The sequence below is a fragment of the Aythya marila genome (assembly GCF_965140915.1).
Source record: "Aythya marila genome assembly, chromosome: 7".
Lineage (NCBI taxonomy): Eukaryota > Metazoa > Chordata > Aves > Anseriformes > Anatidae > Aythya > Aythya marila.
In genome coordinates, this window is record NC_139048.1 from 11,351,959 (window position 1) to 11,373,951 (window position 21,993).

The window sequence follows — 21,993 nt, forward strand, 5'->3', positions numbered from 1 at the left end:
TGGTAACTATTGTAAGAAATTGTATTTATTTATTTATTTATTTATTTACTTTTTTTTTTTTTTTTTTTTTTTTTTTGTCCCTTCTACCACCCAGGACATGTATCTCAGGGAACAACTAAATACTCCAAATTTTGTCTTGCTATACTTTTTACTAAGGTTATTTCACCCTTACTTTCAGAACAGCAAAGCAAAAGACTAAAGGATGTTGTATTTGCCTCAGACAGGTATAACGCCACCAGTGTGGTTTTGATTTTGTTTTGGATCTTTTTTTTTTTCCCAAAAAAACTCTATCACAAATAGGTACTCTTCAAAGATGTTTCTTGGTTTGTTGTAGTTTGTGTTTCTGATGTTGTTTTTATTTCTTAATATGTCTCCCACCCCTCCACCCCCCAACTCTATCTCAAATTACTTTTAAAAGATATTTCTGGGATCCAGTGGGATTAGCACTCTTCTTGCTGAGGCTCCAGCCCCCACCTGAGAATTTAAGTTGCTTTGGATAATATCAGCCAGGTTTATTGAACAATTTTAGCTAGTGGATTTAAATTGAAATGAGGTAAAAGCATTGTAAGGACCTTGCACAGAGAAATGGAGATGACCAGGTACAGATAATAATGTATTTGGGACCTGCATGGTACCTCTGTCCAAAGTCTGAGGTGCAGACTGTTCTGTGATGTCTCCTCCCAATGATTTCTTCACTTTGGGTATGCTAGACAGCACAGACAAGAGCAAGAGCCTCTGAATTATTAAATACCACAGTGCTGCACAGGTGCCAGGACTGGCCAGAGGCAAATGGCATGGCTTGAAACAGTTGGCTATTAAACAAAGTGTTTAGTGAATTGACCATCTGTCCAAGCTTGGCATAACTGGGCTGTAACAGAGACCATCAGCAGATGATCAACATTGCAATTTAAAATTGTTTACTGTGTTAACATTTTTTAAAATTCATGGCTGCAGCTCATCACTGTTCCCATCTCTTCTCTTGCTTTTCTCAAATATCCCTGACACAAGGAAATGTATTCCACGTAATAGAATTGAATTTAATAGAGGCAGAGTGAAGGCCAGGTAGAGTTGAAACAGATCTGTAGTTATTATTGCATGCACTGACATGACACTGGGGATGCAAGAGGTCTGTCTGTGCCAAAAAGTTTGAGGTGAGGCCATGGTCCTGTTGCCTCCCCTACTTCTCTCAATGGTTCTCATTTATGGAATGATGAGAGAGAGAATTTATTCTTCTGCTTCTGGGGCTAAAAAGTGTATACTTTCCTTACCAATCAGTCCCTTTATCCTCATTCCAATAGTCAGTCTAGTGTTACTGTTCCTCTGATTGCACCTCCTTTTTCCTACTTCTTGCTGTCTAATATAATAGTTGTGTGAGTGGTAACTCTTTCATATAGTGATATAATTACCCTTAATGCAGTATTTGTTATGGAGCATATATAGTCTTGGGACAGAGACTGAATATAGAGACTACCTGAAGACAATGAGCCACCTGAAATCACCTGCCCCAAGATGAAAACCTTACTGAAGGGTGATATAAAACTGGGGGGGGGGGGGGGGGGTGGATGGCGTGGGAAGGAAAAGAGGGACATACAAGATGAATATCGTGAGGCTTCCTTTATTCACTTGAGTCAGCTTTATTCACTTTGTACCTGTCTTCCTGTATGCGTGATAAAAGATTCATGCAAAGATGTAAGTGTTTATGAGGCCTAATAAAAATAAACAGACCAGTGACTCCTGAAATGATGAATATGTCAGGCCATGTAAAATCCTAATTCCCTGTAGATGGAAGTTGAAACCCCCTGTGCGGCTGTCTGACCATCCATATTCACTGTGAGATTTTACACTATTAGAGATTTTTTCTGCTCAAGGCTATCCTTGTTTATACCACAAGAATGGGTTACACCTCACTATGTATATTCAGTGAACCTGTGTATATAAGCTTTACTGCCCAGGGTGACCAGTCACCCATGCTTTTGTAGGCTGTTTTCAATGCTTTTCAGGGGGAAGTTCAAAACACTTGAATTTCAAGTGCATCATAAGGGTTATCACAAAAAAATATGAAAGAAGATCACTTGGATAGTGATTTTGTTTATCACTAACACTTCAGGGAAAAACCAGTGTCACTCCTTTCCCTGTCCCCTGTGGTAACATCTGCTTAGGTTATCATACTTTTAGGCCAAGAGTCATTGCTTGCTTTCAGTATGATTAACAACACTTAGGGTCCAGTGTTTGGGGCTGGAAGATGCTATTGTTTGTTATACACTTACAGTGCAAGTGGCTTCTTTCATGCTATGACACTGATTAAATAGAAGAGTTTGTCCAAGTCATTTTCCCTCTTGATATATACATTTTCTTTCTCTACCACAAAGTTGGTGTGAAGATTAGCTAATTAATCTCATGAGATTCTTTAATGAAAGAAATGCCTTACTGAGCAGCAGAACAAAGTACTGGCAATATGAATGAACACAACTCATTCCAAATCTCTACAAAGCTGAGGTTTCTTTTCTTCTCTAAGGAAGGTGCTGTAAGACTATCTCAGTATACAAAAACGATTTTTTTGCTCTTCACTACAATACAGAACATCTGTTGCAAAGGAACAAACGATTAATAATTGAAACTAGATTGCACTTCCCAAAATAAAGTGCCTATACTAGCTTCACTTTCCTGATATGTTGTTGTCTTTCTTTCTTCTCAAAATACACTTATCAAATACAATTGTTGAATATGAGTCAGATTTTATTTTAGAATAGAATTTTCTACTGTATTTCATTTAAGTTTTAAGGAATAGATTTTCAAACTGTTTTCAGTGATGAAGCTTTTTTGTGTTAAGCATATGTAAAAGAAGAGAAAGCAGTGCATAATAATAATGAAACATGAACGGCGAGATTTAATTTCAAGTCAGGCTACTAAATTAGACCTAAATGGGCTGTGGAATGAAGAGACAAGAATCTAGAATTTGATTTGAGGGAGATTTGAAAATAACAAGAAGCTTAATCTTTCCATGTTCCTTTCGTCTGAACTGATTGTTCCTGGAGCTAATGTTTACACTGTGTGATTACGAACTGAGCCTGGTGAATTCTATTTTCAGCACTGCTGCAGGACCACAGGGGGTGAAATTAACCTCAGTCTTTTGGACTTGCACAGTACTACCACACTACTTGAGCCCTCTGTAAGCCTCACTTGCCTTTAAGCAGTACTCTGTTCACTCATATAGCTTTGACAAGCAAGGGCAGATCTTTATGTTTTTGAAGTCCACATCCATCAGTTTGATTTCTTCTAAAACACAGCTGAAAAGACAAACCTCAGCTCACCAACATGTGTGTGTTCTGAAATTTCTTAGTTAAGATTGAGAGCCTGCTATCTTTACTCCACTTCATCTAAAGATACTCTGCTATGACTTCCCATTTCCTACAGAAATCATCCCTATGGATAAGAAAAAGGGCTTTCGTCAAAGGTCTCTTGGAGGACAGAGTTTCAAACATGGCTCAGCTCTCCTAACTGTTGAAAAAATAAAATTCTTATTTTTGTTTTTGGTTTTCAGTGTGCGTACCATGGTCACATGAGATCCAGAAATTCCATCTAAAGAGTTTGTGAGAGGCATTTAAAGAAAAGCAAGCTTATTTCAAGGATCTCACATTATGTGGACAGGGCTACACACATTCAAGATAGGATGTACAAATCAAATCAACATTGCAACTGACTGATTTAGATGAAGCATAAATACAAAGAGCATTTGGAAATGTTTGTCAGAGCCTGAAAGCAGATTAAAATTTGAAAAGGAAAAAAAAAAAAAAAGCACCAAACTCGTAGTCTGTACTATAAAATCTATTGGACCCCTCAGATTTTAGAACAGAAAATTCCCAAGGGATGTGACTAAAGTCTTCCCTGTGTGGACATTGGACAGGAGGTCTAAACATGTGGTCAAGGTAATTGTGTTCTCTCGTGTCTCAAAATCATGACAGAGTAACACCAAAGGTTTACCTCATTCCCTAGAGGAATGTAACCTAGTAAGAGTACCACCACCACATCAGAAACACAACTATTGAAAGTGATAGGGGCATAGTAAAGATGGTGGTGTATATTTTAATGTAAAAGCTAGACCAAGAGATTTTCTTACTTTAAACCAGATAGCACACCGTGTGTTGGAACTCTAATATAGCTTCTTCATATAAAGCAATAAAATGTAATACAGCACTGAAACTATTTGTAAAAAGCAATCTCAGAGTAAAATCAAGTTAACCATTACGACAAAGAAACACAATGAGTACAATTTCTCTCAAAGTTTTGTGTCTGACGGGAAGTAAGTAGAGATTTATCTTTTCTGAACATGTGCATGAATCAGTGACAAAAGAGTAAGATGACATTTTTGTCTCTTAAGTCTAGACTATGTAACCCATTAATAAAATAGGTGCAGTTTTGAGGTTTTGGTCTCTTTGTTATCATAACATGAGAACAAGTCTAAATATGAAGGGCTGTTTAAAATTAAACCTTTTCTTTATGTATGACCAGAAAAAGAGACCAATACTTAGGAAAAGACAAATGTCAAGAAAACTGGTTTTGCTTTTATAAAAAATGAATATTCAGGTCAGACTGTGAATGAAGTGGTTAACTTTTCACAAAGGTTCTATTTGATTTGTTTGCAAAGCACAAATAAATCGCCTGAGGAAAGTGTTTACTAAGCTAAGATGGACCTTTAAGGTAAAAGGAATATAAAATGGAAGATGTTCCCATTTGTTCTAAAACTGACTGATATTTAAAATAAGGTTAACACCAAATGGAAACTAAACAGTTTCAAATTGGGTGTGCCTGAAGAGTTTATGGAAGCTACATTCTTTAAGTCATTTAAAACTTGACAAAACTCTGAGCCTCTACCTGTACCTTTGAAGCTGGCTAAGTATGGAGCAGGAGTTTGGAGTAAATCACCTCCACAGGTCTTTACCTAACTAAATTAAATCACATAAATTATGAATCACTTTATAATTCTACACAGAATAAAAGTAGCTCTGAAACATCCCACAATAATGTATTAAGATAAACTAATTAAATATTTTCTTTATTGTTTTTAGTATTGCATTTCCATTTTTTTTGTATGAGTAAGGGTGATGCAAATGGGTTTCTTTCCTTTTCACAGTCCTGATTAAGACACTAGTTCTATTAAAACAAGAGGACAAAATGTAGAATCTTTATTTTCATTTAATTCTTGAGTAATAGAAGAGGAAGCTGCACTTAAAAAAGCTAAGATTTAAGAAGTGATGATAATCTTCAGGGACTCCTCTCATATAATCTTTTTTGCTCTTTTATTTAAAAGGTACTGGCAAAGGCTATATATTTTAAGAATTTACCCTAGTTTTTGGGATTGCAGCCCACTCTTGGGAATGTGAAAATTGTGGTTTTCCTCTGTTCACAGTCAGCTCACAAGCAGTGACTCAGCAGCACACACCAAAAATATAGCATCTTCAACTTTAATGTAAAAAGGAGTAGTTGAATCTTTTCAGGTCTTGTCCAAGGTGAGGTACTTTTGAGAATGGGGCTTCTGCCAAAACTTGACCACAGACAGAAAAGGCTGTGGGAAACAATCCGTTCACTTGATGAATGTCCCCAAGTTGATGAGCTGTGAATAATGAACCAGGCTGTGTGGGGGTGCACTGCCCTCTTTTGGATTTTGATAGAAACAGGATCAACCTAATTCCAGTTGGTGCTTCAGATGTTTTCTGAACTGAAATTCAAAGCAAGAATTGGTTGTTATTGTACAGTGTTCTCTCTTGGACAAAGTCTTCTCACCCACACCTCTGAATTTTCATAATATCTCCTCTGTTATCAGGTAGGATGAAATGGAGAGGAACTTAGTTATATCTCCATTGATGTCGCAGACTCATGTTTGCTTTTCATGAGTCTATACTACACCAACCCAACACTATAACTCCTTTTTTTTTTTTTTTTTTTTTTTTTTTTTTTTTTGACATTAAAATTCAGATGACATACGGAGAAAGTGCATTAAACTGGGATTAGTCACAGTAGAAAAATCTGAGCAACAATAACAGCAATAGTTCATTAGTACAATTAGTACAGTAATACCGATTTTGGTTTGCTTTTTTATTTATTTCTAAGATGGAGAAGGTCACTAATATTTATTCACTATCATTCATACCACAGTCATGTATTAATGAAAATCTAATATTGTATACCATGTTTGAAAAAGAAACATTGAAATGTTAACTAGCTATTAATATTATGATTATCATTGAAAAACCATAACAATAGTTGTAATTTGAGAAGCGTTTCTAAATGTGAAAAAAAAAGTTTTTGTTTCACTTAAAATATTTAGGTATTGAGAGAATTATAACTTTTATTAGAAACTGTTAGTTATTTCAGTCAATATGAAAAGGGGAAACAGTGGGCTGCAATGATCTTTTATTAGCTTAGAAGAAAATGATTTTTTTAACACTCCCAGTTGTTAATGGAGTGCTTTTTAAAAGTATTAAAACATGTCCATTTAAACACATCTGGGTAGGACTGAAAATATTGTGCTCAAGCAAATATGGACTAAGACATAAACAGCAGAGATTTAGCTTATGATATAAAATTCTATGGCCATAGTTTTCTTAAATTCCATAACGAAAGGAAGACATTTTGTTCAGCCAAGGTAGCCACCAGTGATCTGCAAGGGTCTTTCTCAGCGATTAGGGTAACAATATTGCTCTAGTCTCTAAAAGTGTAATTTAAAATGTATATTTTCAAGGACAGCTGGTGGAGGTTTCCATTCATTGCATAAATGGATATTCTTTTGAAACAGGTGAAATATATGTATTTTTCTTTTTTTTTTTTCTTTTTTTACTTTTCTGGGTAATGTGTGTGGTATGGATCGGTAGCATTTCAATGTTCTTTGCTTAGCCACTTAGAAGAATCTGCTGCTAGAAAATAAGTAAAAATATCTCACTTTTTTTTTTTTTTTTTTTTTCTTAAATTTATTCTAAAACTTCTAAACAGAACACTTAGGGCAGAATAGCTACTAAATAGCTATTCTAGCTACTAACAAATTTATGTATTTTGTGATTTCCACACATACAACAACGTATACAACCACATGTATATGTACAACCTGTACGTATAAAACAACATGTATATACAACCTGTTTTCAGTCTATGTGCAGAACAGGGAGACAGACATATTCCCAAAGGGAAAATTTTCTTACAAAATGTGTCTTTTTCCTTTAGAGAATATTTTGGACTTTCGCTAAATAATGGTATTACACTGTAAAACTGAAGAGGCAAACAAAAATTTTTGGATGTGGCTATTTCTGTTACTGTCTGCAGCTTCGATAAGGGGGAGTTACAAAGTGTTTCTTTTATTTTTTGTACGTTGTTGTTGACACTTGCGTTCACTCTTGCTGTCTCATAAAACAACCCCTGAGGATTCCCACACCTAATAAAAAAATAGAAATTTCATTGGCTGCTTTGCTTTGCTGTCACTTTTGGCCTGTAGTGGACTTCTTCACTAATACAGAACAGGTAAATAGATTCAGTTTTCCAGTCACTAGCCAGCTTTTTATTTCAAGCCACATTCATCAAGATGCCAAATACAATTCTCAGCAGTTCTTCTACTAGGAACACTGTACAATCCCAGCTTTCAAAAATATTGGCAGGTGATAATTTTTCCTCTCTTAAGTGATAGCCTTTTGCCATCTAGTATTCTGCTGACAAGAGATGTATTATCACTCAATGAGCATTAAATCTTTCATGTGTGCAAACAAGATGAATTCACCATCTGAACCTTTCACCACATCATATCTCTTGCCTATAAAAAGCCAAGATTTGAGGAAGATGGTAATATCTGACCAGTTACGGACCTCCCGTGTGTTCCTGGGGGAAATGATGTCAGCATTTTCACTGTTCAGATCTTGATTGAGGTTGAAGCTAAATTACACTATCTAGTGATCATGATCATAGTTTTATTTAGGGGAGATTTGTATGTTAGCCTCCGTCTCAGTGAAGTGCAGACTGATAGTATGAAGTTGGATTATGTCTTTTTATGAATAAGGACATCTGTATTCTTAAGTCACTGAGTTATAGAGCAAAATAACTCATCCACAAACCTTTTCTTTGTGTTAATGTGGTCATTTAAACTTATTCTGAGACTACTCCAAACCAGTTCATCATTCAAAAACATTTTTTTTTTCTTCAAAGAGTGGAAAAGTATAATTCTTTCACTTAAGTCTTTTATTTCCCTACAGAATTGCTGCACTTTCTGAGTTAACAAGAATTTCTGGCAATAAAACACTTCACAGTACCCTGATTGAATTATAGGTGTATAATTTTAATGGTGTCTTAATGAAATTGCTCAGCAACTAACCTTGTCTTTTTTTTGGCATTAGAGACAGCTTCAAAACTGTCAGCTCTAGCTCATTTCATGTTTTCATTTAGCTGTTAGCAAATTTATTTAAAACAAAGACTTGGGCCAAATTTTGGTGGCATTACTAATGAGTACAGTTCTACAGCAGTTGATGTTAATCTATGAATAAATCTTACTAAATTTTGCAGAGGCTTCAGTCTACTCTTTCTCTGTTAATATCCAAATGAATGCTTGAATTACTTCTTTTTCGTAATTTTGTCCCTAATTTATTTGCTCTTGCAACTACTTACTGCTTCTAGCAACTTAGTCCTGTAAAAGGAATTGGTCTCATTTGCATTACAGTGGTGTTGCGTTTATTTCAGAATGTCATGACCAAAGCAGTTCATTTCTTTGGCCTGTTTAATTCACTTCTTATTCTAGGCCATGAAAAAGTTTAAGCAATGAACTAGTTCGATTATTTAAAAACAGGGTGCATTGCTTTGAAATTCATGTGCAAATTGATGAATCTGGAGAATCAGGTTCTCTATTTACACAATCTTTATGCCTTGTAAACGACAACCCAAATTCAGAAGTAAAGATGAAAAGTGGCAGAAATTACATTTCATTGTGCTGGGACTCCATTGCACTGATGCTTTTGCAATCAAGCTCCATGTTTTTTAAACCAACAAACAAAAAAACTTCTAAGATTATGTAACTGGCATGTAGAGGAGCTGGAAAAAAAATGTAAATATTTAAAGCATTCAAGTAGGGAATGTCCTGATTTATTGAAATTGCACAGTTCTGTTCCTCTTTGCTGATTCACTCCTCTGTTTTCCTGTGAGAAATGTTACTCGTTCCACGTGGGTACAACTGTTAGGTCTGTGCATGAAGTATGTAATAGGTGAAGACTGTGAAGGATCTTTTAGTAGATTTGACCCGTATCTTTTCATATATCAGAACTGAGTGAAAGACCACCTCGAATCCCTGGAATATAGTTGGATTTTTTTGTACTGTTCTGTTTGACTGATGCGATGCTCTTTCCTATAAAACATTAGGAAAAACAAACAAACAAACAAAAAAAAAACCAACAACAACAACAACAAAAAACTTGATCCAAGAGAAATATGAGGTAATAAAATAGGTAAAGGTTGAGAGGAGTTCTGGACTTGTTTTTACTAAGCTGCTGAATCTGGCTTTCAGGGCAGTTGTACACAGATCACAGTTCTATCTCTAAAAGCATAACAGAACCTCTTGTAAAGCATTCCTGGGTTCCTTTGTAAGGACAGCAGAAATATACATAGTATTCAAGTGCAGTCTGTCATTATCAGAGTTAGCACCAAAAAAGGGTGAAAATTGTGGGGTGTTTAAGATCTATAAATTATGTTTTATGTTCATTCGTCACCTCTAGGAAAAGCAAATAAATTTTCTCCCTTTTCAGGGGGTGGATGATTAATGGGTGCCTGCATTTGGTTGCAAAAGCCCATGTTGACTTTATTGACTTATTTTACAGAGAAAAAAACTAATCCATCTGAAGTATCAGGAAGTGCAGCGTGTGCTTGCTGTGCCTGGTGTGAGTAAGCAGATTCTGATCATTGCTGAGCACTGATCTGAACAGAGAACAATTATTTCTGTTGGGGAGAAGTGAAGTCTTGACTGACTTCACTCTTCATTTAGTTCAGCATAAGACAATAAACCAAAACAGAGGCACTGTAAGGTTGGTCTCCCTTTTAGTATGGGATTTTCCTAAAACTAAGAGGCAAAGAAATATTACTTGTTACTCCTGAATTAATCACTTTATTTTATAATGGTAGAATCAGTTTAAAAGCTGTCAAAATAAAAATTATGGGCCCAGTTCTTTGCATACAAGTTGCATGCATAGATCAACCCACCAGCTCTGACAATGTTATTATCATTTATAATTTTTATTCTCTCTCCAATGTTGTCTATGTGAACAGCCATGATAAATCAGGCTGAATCTTTACCAATTACACTTTCCTCTCTGTTGAGAGGGAAGTGTCAGATCAAGGCAAGTATATAATATTTTACTATATATTTTTCCAGCATCCAACAATCTGTAGCTCAGATTCCTGAGCCAATATTGTCATTGTTTTTGTTTGTGTGTTTGTTTGTTTTTTGAATTTATGGATATTTTCTCCAAGAACATATCTGTTAATGACTTCCATGTTTTAACCAAATAAGAATCCTGGAACTGCCTGTGTTTTGTATCTCTGTCGTAAAGTTTCATTTGATGCTTATGAGTTTTGTGTTATGACAGAGTGAATAATTGTTCTCTAAGTATTTCCAGGCCATTCATAGTTTTCTAGACCTTGGTCAAATTGCCTCTCATTTATCTTCTTTAGAAGGCTGGAAGTGTGTTTATTTGGTGCTTGTATGAAAAATGTTTCATTTCTTTCTTTGAACACCGTTCTTACTTTGCTGTGTTTTCTACTATAGCCTTTTATTTTAAGATGGAGGTTGAGAACAGCAGCCAGAGTTTAAGATGTGAGAAAACTTTTCAGTGACCTAAGAGGATAACTATCATGCTGTTTAATTACTTTCTGATAATTTCTACTACTGTATGTGCGTGTTTTTGACAGAATCTGAGGAAGGAGCTTGCGTTTTCACAGGGCTCTACACTGAAACCCCAACAAATCTCTCCTGAAAGAAAACAGTTATGTAGAGATTATTTTTCTCTCTGTTACTTTGGGATTGCCTTTCTCCATTTTTTTCCCCTCCTATATATCATCACTGAATTTCACCTGTCATGCTCAGGTACTGAATATAGTGAAATCCTTTTACAGCTCTCTGCAGATGGCTTTTTATTATTATTTTTATTACATTACATATAATAATATGTTACATGTAATATATACTATATATATTATAATTATATAAATATTATACATTATGTAATATATTATAGTACAATAATATATTATAATTTATTTATTTTTTTATTATGAGTACCTTACTGCCATCAGCAAACTGGATCACCCCTTTCTCCTTCCATCTATCCAAATCATTAACAGATGCATTAAACAATACAAAGCATAGGGAAAATTCCAAATGAATGCTTCTCTCAACTGTAGAAATGGAAATATTTTCCCTAACCTTTATTCCTAATCTTCTAACAATTAATTAATCTATGGAATGGTCTTTTTATCCTATAACAGTTTCAGATCTTTAAGAGACTTCTGCAAGTCTCAAACCTCAAAAATCCTATGACTTCATCAGCCAGCTTGTCTTTCCCTACTCATTCTGTGATGCTCTCTAGGTACCTGGATAGATTTAATATGTGATTTTATTGTGCAAAAACCTCCATGACGTCCAGAATACGTTTCTCCAGAAACCAGTATTAGCTGGGAAAGCAGTGATATGTTGCAGAATCAGAGCAACAAGATAGTTCCTGCTTTGAGGAGTTTGCATTTTAGGTAATCCAGTATGTTTTCTACGGTGAAGTGGGAAGTTTAAAAGTAGTTTCCTTCTAATCTCCTTTTTGAGATATTCTTAGATATTACGAACTTAATTAGATATTTGACTTCTAAAGTTAGATTCTCTGTGCTACTTTTGTTTTTATTTTTCATGCTTTCCTATGCAGCATGTTTGTGTCCACTTTTTATTTTCTGTATAAGCAACTGAATCAAGTAAATGGGCAATAGGCTACTTCAAAGTAGAAATTGGCTTCATTTATTTGAAAGGAAAGTCTAAAATGTATTTACTATGTACTTCTTACACTGCAACACAAACATTAAAATTAATTGTACTTTCTCTCCTTTCTCATTTATGTTCCAGGCAACCTAGAAAATAAAACTAAACTACTGTGGTTGCATCTACTTTAGCACGTAGTGAAAGTAGATTTGTAGAATGAAGGAGTTGATGCTGAGATGACACAATATGGGCATTTTATACTTTAGACTAGTGCTAACTGGATACTCTGGGCTAAATGTCTAGTAGTGGTTGGAGCACATTAGGTACACACCTGAAATATATTCTGGTTTAGTTTTATTGAAAGGGAATTCAGTTCTGGTGCCCTGAGATCACTCTGTGGAATGAGCTAGAACATAGTATATAAGGGTTTTCTGTAGAGATTTCCTCTGAAAATTTGAGGGATTAATTTCAGAAGTACACTACTGCTCTGATCTGAAAGGTTCATACAGATACATATACGTGGTGTTTCCCCTTCATTCTGACAATTTTTTAATTCCAGATGTAAATTTTTGCTTCTCATCCAACAAATGCAAACTTTTGGACTTGTAACTCTGATTATTTATATGCAGATATATTATAACTATATTATAAAGTATATTATAACTCAGATATATTATTTATATATATCTGGTATTTAAATTTGCTTTTCTTATCTTGTAAGTAACAGGGGAGTCTGACTGTGATGTGGGTCATAGCTGCTTAGTCAGTTCTAGCTTGTTTCATTTTAGGACATCTTTGTAAAGTGATTGGCAATGCTTGGTACAACGGTGGAACAGAGAACGCTGTCCCAGCACTGAAAGTTGGTCTCATAGTTAACAATCAGACTAGTGGCTGGAGAGTCATCTGTCAACTCAGTCCCCCTTTTCTGACTCTCTGTATGCCCTTGCATAAATCTTCAGCAGTTCTGCACAGTCCCGCCAAGTGTACAATGCTGTTGCTGTCAGCATGTGTAGTAAAAAAAGATGTGTCTTGAAACACTTCATATGCACAGACAGGCTGGTCATTGCAGTGCAATGGTCAAGACTTCTGGAGACTGCAGATACCTGAGAACACAGTAGTAATATCCCAGGGTGTAGTTAGCAGATTAAAGCCAAAGTCAGCAGTGCTGGCAAATCTTTTTGGGTGCTTAACTTTTATTGATCGAATGAGGAATTAGGTGCTTCAGTGCCTCAGCAGTTTGTCCCTCAATTCTCTTTCTATAAAATGGAGATAAGAGGACTTTCACACTTCAGAGGAATGGCATGACAGAAAATGTGTTAAGGCTTTGATGTTCTTGGATGTGGCAGTGATGAGGTCAGATAAGTTGCTTATGCAGGTAGAAAGAGGTATGTGAGACTAGAGTGGATCTTGATTAACAACTTGCCTTAGAGACACAATCCAAAGTCAATGAAAAGTCTCTTATTAACTTCAGAGAGCTGGGATCAAGGCCATTGATTTGTGCTTATTTCTGCTCTAGTTGCTATAGTCCAAATTAATGCTGTGCTGTGATATTTCCAAATACTAACATAAACAAAATCCATTTATGAAGGGAGATATACAAATAAAAAAATCACAATTTCTGAATCAGAGTATGCAATTGATAAACATTAACCATAGGAATATTGTCCCAGAAATTTGTCTGTTAAGAAAAAAAGAACTAGCTGATAAAAATGACAATTAATTTTTGGCTTGAGAAGCTGGATAGGTTACTTAGTGAAAATAGATGGTCTATATGTTGATGCTTTGATTATTAATGCTTTCTGCGTAGTTTCTATCACACAATCTTCACTGTAGAAACACATCAATTATATGCTTGATATATTTTAAAGTGTTAAATGAAAATAAGAATGTTTAATTCTAACAGCGCATGTTTTCATCATAAGATTTTAAAAGTAGACCACAAATACAGAAGGTGATAGTGCCTTTATGTTGGCATGGGAACATTTATTTTAAATTAAAGATACAGTGTGGCAAGGCAACGTAACTTGTCTAAGATCATTCAGGTTCTTACATTTTGGGGAGTTTGAAGTAATATCCTAACCTTCCAAGTCACAGGCCAAACTGTTATGCTACTACCAAGGGATTTTCTAGACATAGATAAAAGCATCTGGTAGCTATCCAGTAATGAAGGACATGTGTGTATTTACATCTTCACATACAATTCTTTATAATCTGTGTATACCAAGACTTACGGTGTCCTATAATTCATCGGTAATTAATTGTTATACCTAACACTGCCTTCCTAATTAAGGAGAAAGAAATGAAATGTGTGTTTGTGCAGTGTCAAAACCCAAATAGGAATTTGCTCTGAGAAATTCCAGGTGTGGGTCCTTTCATTTGGGGCTTGTCTAAAGACAGATTAGTGTTTGCCACTTGCAAAGCAACAGCAACACCAGTATTTAAAAATGAAATAAAATGAAATTAAAATGATGCTAATGATTCAATGCTTTAATACCTGCTCAGGCAAATATTCAGAACTTTTCATGTTCGTAATTCAGAGTGCCTCATTCACACTCCTTAGGGGTATTACTTTGTTGCTTGCTGAAATACTGAAATGATCTCTTTGTACTGCTCAAAGCTGTGTATTCTCTCTCATGCAGAGAAACATGAGAAAACTTTCTCATTATTCTCTCTGATTCATCAGCAATGCAGTCCAATTAATACCATAGTTAATGGGGAGAAGTAGCTACTATAACTGAAAGTCATAGATCTTCTGTCATCCCTGACCTAACACTCTTGGACAAAGTGAGAAAACAACTTTTCTCTGCAGAGATTATTTTTGATACACTAGTGAATCTGTAATTCACAGCACCATAGAAACTAGAGATGGAAAGAACCCAGCACGTTATCAAATGTGTTCTTCTGCCAAAGCAAGATTGCTTCTTGCAGACAGCCAGATTATAACATTTCAGGCAATGAAACTGTCATTTTCTCTAAAAATTCTGCCGCAGTCTAACAAACCTCACCATTAGAGATCATTCTGTGTGTGTCTCTGTCCTCCCCACCCCTCTTTTTTTTTTTTCTTCTTTTTTTTTTTTTTTTTCTTATTAACACCTTATTTTTCATCTGCTTCTCCAATAGATGATTCAAAAAGACCCTAGCAGCCTACTGTGGTTACTTAATAACTTATTTTCACTCTTGAATTGCAAATCTCATATTTGATTTTTCTGATAATTTCAGCATAGACTTCATTTGGGTCTGTTTTAACCTAGTGATGGTTATTTTACCTATTTGATTGTATCTTGATTGTATCTTATGTGCATATGTATATATTTTAAATATACTGTTTTCCTTATTGAAGGGTTGGCTTTGCTTAGTTTTCATATTGGATTGAAGCAAACTGAAACAAACTGTTTATTAAGATTATCAGAAGTTCCTGTCTTTTGATTTATCTTCACCACTGTGTTTCCATCTTTCCCTTCCATAGATTATGCTGCTGACTGACCCAGAGGTTGAGAGCAGTTTATTGATTAGTTCTGATGAAGGTGCCACCTATCAAAAATACCGTCTGAACTTCTACATCCACAGTCTGCTCTTCCACCCGAAGCAGGAAGATTGGATCTTAGCATATAGTCAAGATCAAAAGGTAAGAATTGTTGGTAGCATTTTGCTTTATTTGCTTAGGAACAACCTGGCATTTCTCCATCTTCCTACTTAACTGCTGCAAAGCATTCACAACAGTCTTTGGGGTAACTAAGATAGTATTTCCAGCAGGAGACATTGAGTAATCCTTGATCTGTAAGGCAAAGTAAAGGACATAGGCATCTAATGGGTTCATTGGGCCTAGCCCTCTATGACTGACTTGTCAGCCTGTATTTGTTCACCAGTCCTTTTGGCAATATCATGGGACAGGCAATGAGAAGAGAATATATCTAAGATCCTTCACGGTAAGAAAAGCAACTTGTAATTTGGTTATTTGTCCTCTTACTTAACACTTCTCTCATGCCATTCTGGTACCGGATCCAAGAATAGAATAAGAGATTATTTGTTGCTATCTGATTGGCATATTTTCAAAGTAGAAGTGAATCAATTTCCTTTGAAGGCCAGTTCCTTCAGTATGGGTAATCAATCAGTTGAATGCCGTGAAATTTACTGATGCCATACTTGATACACCAGAATTGGACTTCACTGTGAGAGACCTCATTGTTAACAGTTTCTGAAAATCACACATATCAATATGCACAAGTCAGTAATTTCCTTTGAAGGACTTTATAGAGCTCAATCTGTTTAGTTTACCAAAAAACAGATTGAAAGGAAGCTATGAGGGAGTTAGGGTTGTTTAACCTGGGGAATATCCCTTCCAATTCAAACCATTCTATGATTCTCTATTATTGTATATAAATATCTTCATGGAGAAGATGACACGTACAAGTAAACTTTCTGATCTTGCAAAGAAACCTGTAATGAGAATGGATGGCTAGGAGTCAATTGCAGATAAACTCAACTGTGAAGCTGAGGGCCATTGGAGCAAACTGCTCTGAGAAATGTTGGATTTCAGATGTTGACTTCTTGTTGCTTTTGAGTAAAAGACAGACCAAAACAATTAGCTAAGCTCCCAACAGGTTTAACAGAGTGAAATGTCTTGGCATTGTTTGCAAGCCATCATACATAGTGATTTGGATGTATCTTTTTTGTTTTACGTATAATTAATCTATGAGATTCTGAATCTAATCAATAATCAAAATATCAGTTAAATTGTTCAGATAATCTATTAAAGTATCAGCATAAAAGTTTGAATTCTATGATGTCTTTCAAGTTATTCATTATATAAAGATTAAAAACTTATTTTTCCTTTCGCCTAAGTTAGTTTTGTAGTTAATATTATTGTATACCTGAGAAAATAAAGGCATGAGGAAGTTAAATAATTAGCTAAGGTCACAAAATGATTTTATAGGAACTTTTGGAATAGTTGTTCAGTCCTACACTTTAAGCTCAAAACCAGTACAATTCCAGCCCTGTAGCTTTATATCCTTCCAAAACTGAATGTTAGGATCATGCCTGCGTAATTGTTTCTCTAGAGTCAATTACATGCAATATTTTTCACTTACCCTTCTCTTGTAGCATTTTTTGGAATGTAGTGTGGTTATTATCTGTTCCAGTGGAAGGTGCAGATAAAGAGATTTCTGGGTGTGATTTCTGGTATGTAATTAGAGAAAGTCAAAATGTTTTCATTCCCTTGTGGCTATTGAATTCCCTAGGATGATATGAAAGAGAACAGAATCTTGTATATGCTGTCTTTTAGGACCCTTTGGAATGAAAGTTAATGTGTATTGGTAACAAGAGATTTATTGTGCGAAGGTCAATGATGCTTCTAATGGTAAATTTGTCAAATAGAGTCAGGATATAGTTGAAAATAAATTTATACTGTTGGGATAGTCAACCTGTTCAGGAAATAATTCTGAATTAGAGTCCATACAGCTAATGCTCATTTAATTTATGGTAGATGGCTACCAGCAAGTATATTGTCACCGTTCCATAGGAAACTCCTACTCTTCTTTTACAGAGTTCTTAAAAGAAAAACAAACAAACTGGATATGGGAATAAAGGACCCTTTTGTGTGTTAACCTGAATTCATGGAGTTGGTGTGGGAGGTGTGTGTACAGGGTGTTTTCAGTGAGAGGATGTATTCTGTATGTGAAATTTTCTTTGTGTTATGATGTTGACTAGCAAATTGGATAGCTGTTGGGAATTCAGTACTATAGCTGCAAGAAAAAATCATGTAGCACTGTATATCTGTACCAATTAGCTCTGAAATAGAATTCTAAAAGTTCTCCATATAGATATGAGTCACAGGACTGGTTTCTACTGTGAAGCCTAATGGAGATATTTTCTGACTTCAACGATCTTTGGCCAAGAACCATAGAGCATAACCAACAGGCAAGGAGTATTAATCAGCTTGGACTAAATTAAATGTAAGTCAAACTAAGGGTCAAATTCTGCCTGTGGCTAAGTGTAAATGGCTCCCTCTGGTTTCATTTTTGCATATCTAAAGGCAGAATTTTCTCAGAGTAATTATGTAGTCCTGTGGATATCTAGATAATTGCAATGGGAGCTGTGGGGCAGTTTGGAACAAATGATATTGCAGTTTGCTATATAACATTCTCTTGCTAAGGCTGTATTTAAGGAAAGAGAAACATTACTCCTTGGATTCCAGGCACTGTGTGCTGACTGATCAAGAAACACCCTTGGAAGCAAGGGAAACAGCTGCATGGTAAAGAATTTACATTGTCGTATCACTGACCTAGACACCATGCATGGACTGAAGAGGCTATGGAGGTTTCATTGATTCTTTAAGTTATATTCTGACCAGTTAGGATTGTTGAATTCATTTAATAATACTGCTGTTGGCATTTGGGAGGGAGGTGAGAATCAATTAGAAAACTCATTTACATCCTTCCAGAAAGCCAAGTCATTATTACATCATTTACATCTTGTCATTGCAGCAGGTGAGACCAGGAAAATCAGGTGGTGAATAGAGCAAAGGGCTGGAGAGACAGGAATCACATTGGGACTGGACTATTTGACTCTAAGAAGTGATTCAAACAGTTCAGTAGTGGTGAGAGCAAATTCAACAGTTAGTGCATGCCTCTTATTGCTCAGTTGTAATGAGCAGGAAATGGGTCACAAAGCATCAAGCCTCAATCGTTTTACAGCCCACTGAGTTTATCACTATGATAAGCACCACAGATCTTTTTTGTTTGGATGAATAGAGATTTACTAAGTGGTAGGGAAATCTATGTTAACTGAAGTTATTTTACAGCCCAGTTTCTTGGGTGTTGTGTGCAGATGAATGCGGTTAATTACTGGGGTTCAGCAATTACTCATTAAGCTTCAGTGACTCAGTTGCTTTTGTACTCATCTTTCCTCTCTGTCTCTGCCTTGGGCAGCAGACTTGAATTACCATTGCTGACAGGCCAGTCCCTTATTCAGTTATGACTTTTTCCTGCCAGTCCTGAGGAGAGGGGAAAAAAAAAAAAAAAAAAAAAAAGCAGCCACCTGTGCTAATTGCTTCATGATTGCATTCATTGTTCTGTCTGAAAGTACAGTTGTTACATGGCTGATTCTTACCCCGTAATTGCAGAACTACTGCATGCTTCTCTGTTTTCTGTGTAAGAGGAGTTACAAATCAGGAGGAAACTTCAGGCACTGTAAAGCGCTGCTTGTAAGGTCTTGTTGGAGGTCTTGTATGTGCAAGCTCTCGTGGGTTTAATCAGCTTGCCTGTAGGATGAGGGGCTGTATTTTGTGGGAGTATTACTTAAGTATTACTATGTAATCTTCAGAAGTAGTTTGCTGTGAAATCAGAGGGTGGAAGTAAGTCTCTACTTCATGTCTCCACATCTTCTACTATTTAGATGGGTCAGACGCACAGAGGAATAGTTAGTAATCAGACAGGAATAACAGAGCTATTTGGAGAGATGAAATATGGGTGAAATTGGGAAACACAATTCAGATGGATGCAATGCAGAATCGTAATTGCCTAGCTCAGGAACAAATGTGCAAAGATACTCAAGAAATAGCAACAAAGGCTAAATAATAATAATAATAATAAAATAAATGGAGTTATTCTTGTTGCTTGTCCTCTGTCTTTTTAAACAAACTCTTGGAAGTCAGGGCACCCCAGACTAAAAGAGCTTTGTCAACACAGGATGAGTAAATGAAGAGGTTTACTTTTTTTCTTTCTTTCTTTCTTTCTGTTCTTCTTCTTTTTCTTTTCCTTTTTTTTTTTTTCTTTTTTCTTTTTTTTCTTCTTCTTTTTTTTTTTTTTTTTTTTTTTTTTAGCCTTTCCCAGAAATCTAATTGCATCTGTCTACCTTTATTGACTGTGTGTGTCACACAGTGGAGATCCATGTGTTAGGGACTGATGCTTGGCTGTGTAGCTAAACTGCTGTTCAGCAAATCAGGATTCTGTTGTGGGACAACATATCTTCTGTTGTCAAACCATGCCATCTTTCTTAGTTTCCTACAGTAAAGAAGGTGGGATCAGGTGCAGTTGGAAGGGTGTGTGAAGGTAAAATTGTACATGCTTTCCTAATTCAAAACCTTCAAGAGGACAAATACCACGGGAAGTGAAAAATCACCTTGGTCTCTCTTCCCACCCTCTCTGCCTCTTAATACTTATCTATGAAAAAGAGGGATTTTTAAAAATTATTTTTTATTTTTGCATTTGAGGAAAATCATGCTGTTTTTAAGTTACTCAGAGTTAGTAGACAATACATGGTAAATAAGCCTTTCTGTCCTTCTTGAGTGTGTCAGGAAGAAATGGCACAAATTTTAGTTTTCTGAATGACTACATGTTTTGTGATTTTCCATTGGAAAAATCCTCAGGGCCGTGGTGAAGTTTCTCACCTCTTAATGGTCATTTGTTCACAGAACTGTTAATTATCATTTGTTACATTTTATGGAGAGGGAAACTGAGGTATAATGAGGGAATAAAGATGTTCCCTGCAAGGAGAACATCAGCGAATGAACAGAGTTGTCCTGGTTCTGATAGTGGGTCATTGTTCAAGGCTCCATTTTGGCTTTGTTTCAAGTTCTCAATTTAAAAAAAAATTAAGTAAAAACAAATGTTAGTGAAACTGCATCAAAATGTAAACAGGAAGCTCCCTTCCCCACTCAGCATACTGAAATTTTACTTGACATTGGACAAAACCTTTAAAAACTATTCTTTCATTCAATTTGTTTATAGCATTAGTTTGTTTGGGGGAAGGAGGAAGATGTTGCTTATTTTGTGGTTGTCTTCTCTCTTTTTTTTTTTTTTTTTTTTTTTTCCTTTCCATCTCTTCTCTGTTCTGAGGTAGATATTTGACCAGGTGAAGATGATCAGTAACTTTTGTGAGATAGATTAAGTGGCACCAAAGCCATTTTGTTTACACTGAAACTCTCTGTTACTTTTCATACTTGTGTCTTTAAGGCAGGGAAGGGTTCATCTACCTAGGCTATATAGAATGAGGTTATATAGATGTTAAAGGTACACAAGAAAGAAACCTTCCCCTTCTCCCTCACTCTCCCAAAAAAAACAACCAAACAAAAAAAAAATGTGAAAAAAAAAAAAATAATAAAAAAAAAAATAACAAAACCTAGCAGCAGCTTGTCTGTCCAGAAAGGCAGATGCATGTCTGGGCCATAGGCATGATCTGTGAAAGAGAAGGAAAGACAGAAGGAAAGCAGTAATCACTGCTCTCTACCACTGACTCACTCATCTTTAGGCAAATCAGTATGTCCTTGCTTATCCATCTGCATAAACATGAGCCCTCTGTACCCTTACAGAAGTTGTTCATTTGCTGCTTTGGGGTTCTTGGATGCTGTATAGCTATGGGTAGATCACATGTTTCTCTGCAAGTTTTTTTTTTTTTCTTTCTATATATAAGTCCCATTTTCCTACTTGCAAGAAAATTGACTTTTTCTTTTCTTCAGAAGTGGAGAGTGCAATGGATTGTGAATAAGGAAATGTGTTTGCTATAACTAAGTCTGCCAGTGATCTCTGTAGCTTTCAGCAACTCCCTTCACTTTTCTGTAACTGATTCTCTCCCTTTTCTGACTGTCATTTGTTTTGACTGCATGCTCCTATGTGTCTCCAGTTTCTTATTATGCATAGCACCTGTCAACACTAAATTCACTTGGAGTCATAGATTCTACTATAGTAAAAATGATAAAAAGTACTTTATTTTCAAATATGAAACTATGTATGTGTGTATGGTAATTCTGACACTTACCCCTGAAATCTGCTGTAATAAGCATTTTCTGTTCTCATTCAATATATTTTTTTTTTTTTAGCACAAAATGCATTTCTTTAATTCAGTTATCTAAAAAGTTATGAACCAACCTAATAAATTTACAGCACCACAGAAAGCAAGTGCGGGATAGCCTCTTGCCTGTTACAGATATCACTTTTTTGAGCAGAGAAAGGAATTAACCTTTATGACAATTTACCAACAGAGTGATAAATTCATCATGGAATTAAAATTCAGTGTTTTTC

At 35.6% G+C, this 21,993-nt stretch overlaps 1 protein-coding gene across 3 annotated transcripts in view; it reads left to right on the forward strand.

The window, feature by feature from the left end:
• SORCS1 (sortilin related VPS10 domain containing receptor 1) overlaps positions 1–21,993 on the forward strand; it is a 286,519-nt gene that overhangs the window by 160,950 nt on the left and 103,576 nt on the right. For all 3 annotated transcript variants that reach the window (XM_082765411.1, XM_082765413.1, XM_082765412.1), the window contains exon 4: positions 15,444–15,602. In XM_082765411.1, the coding sequence (XP_082621537.1) occupies positions 15,444–15,602 (159 nt within the window). The remainder of the gene's footprint in view (positions 1–15,443; positions 15,603–21,993) is intronic.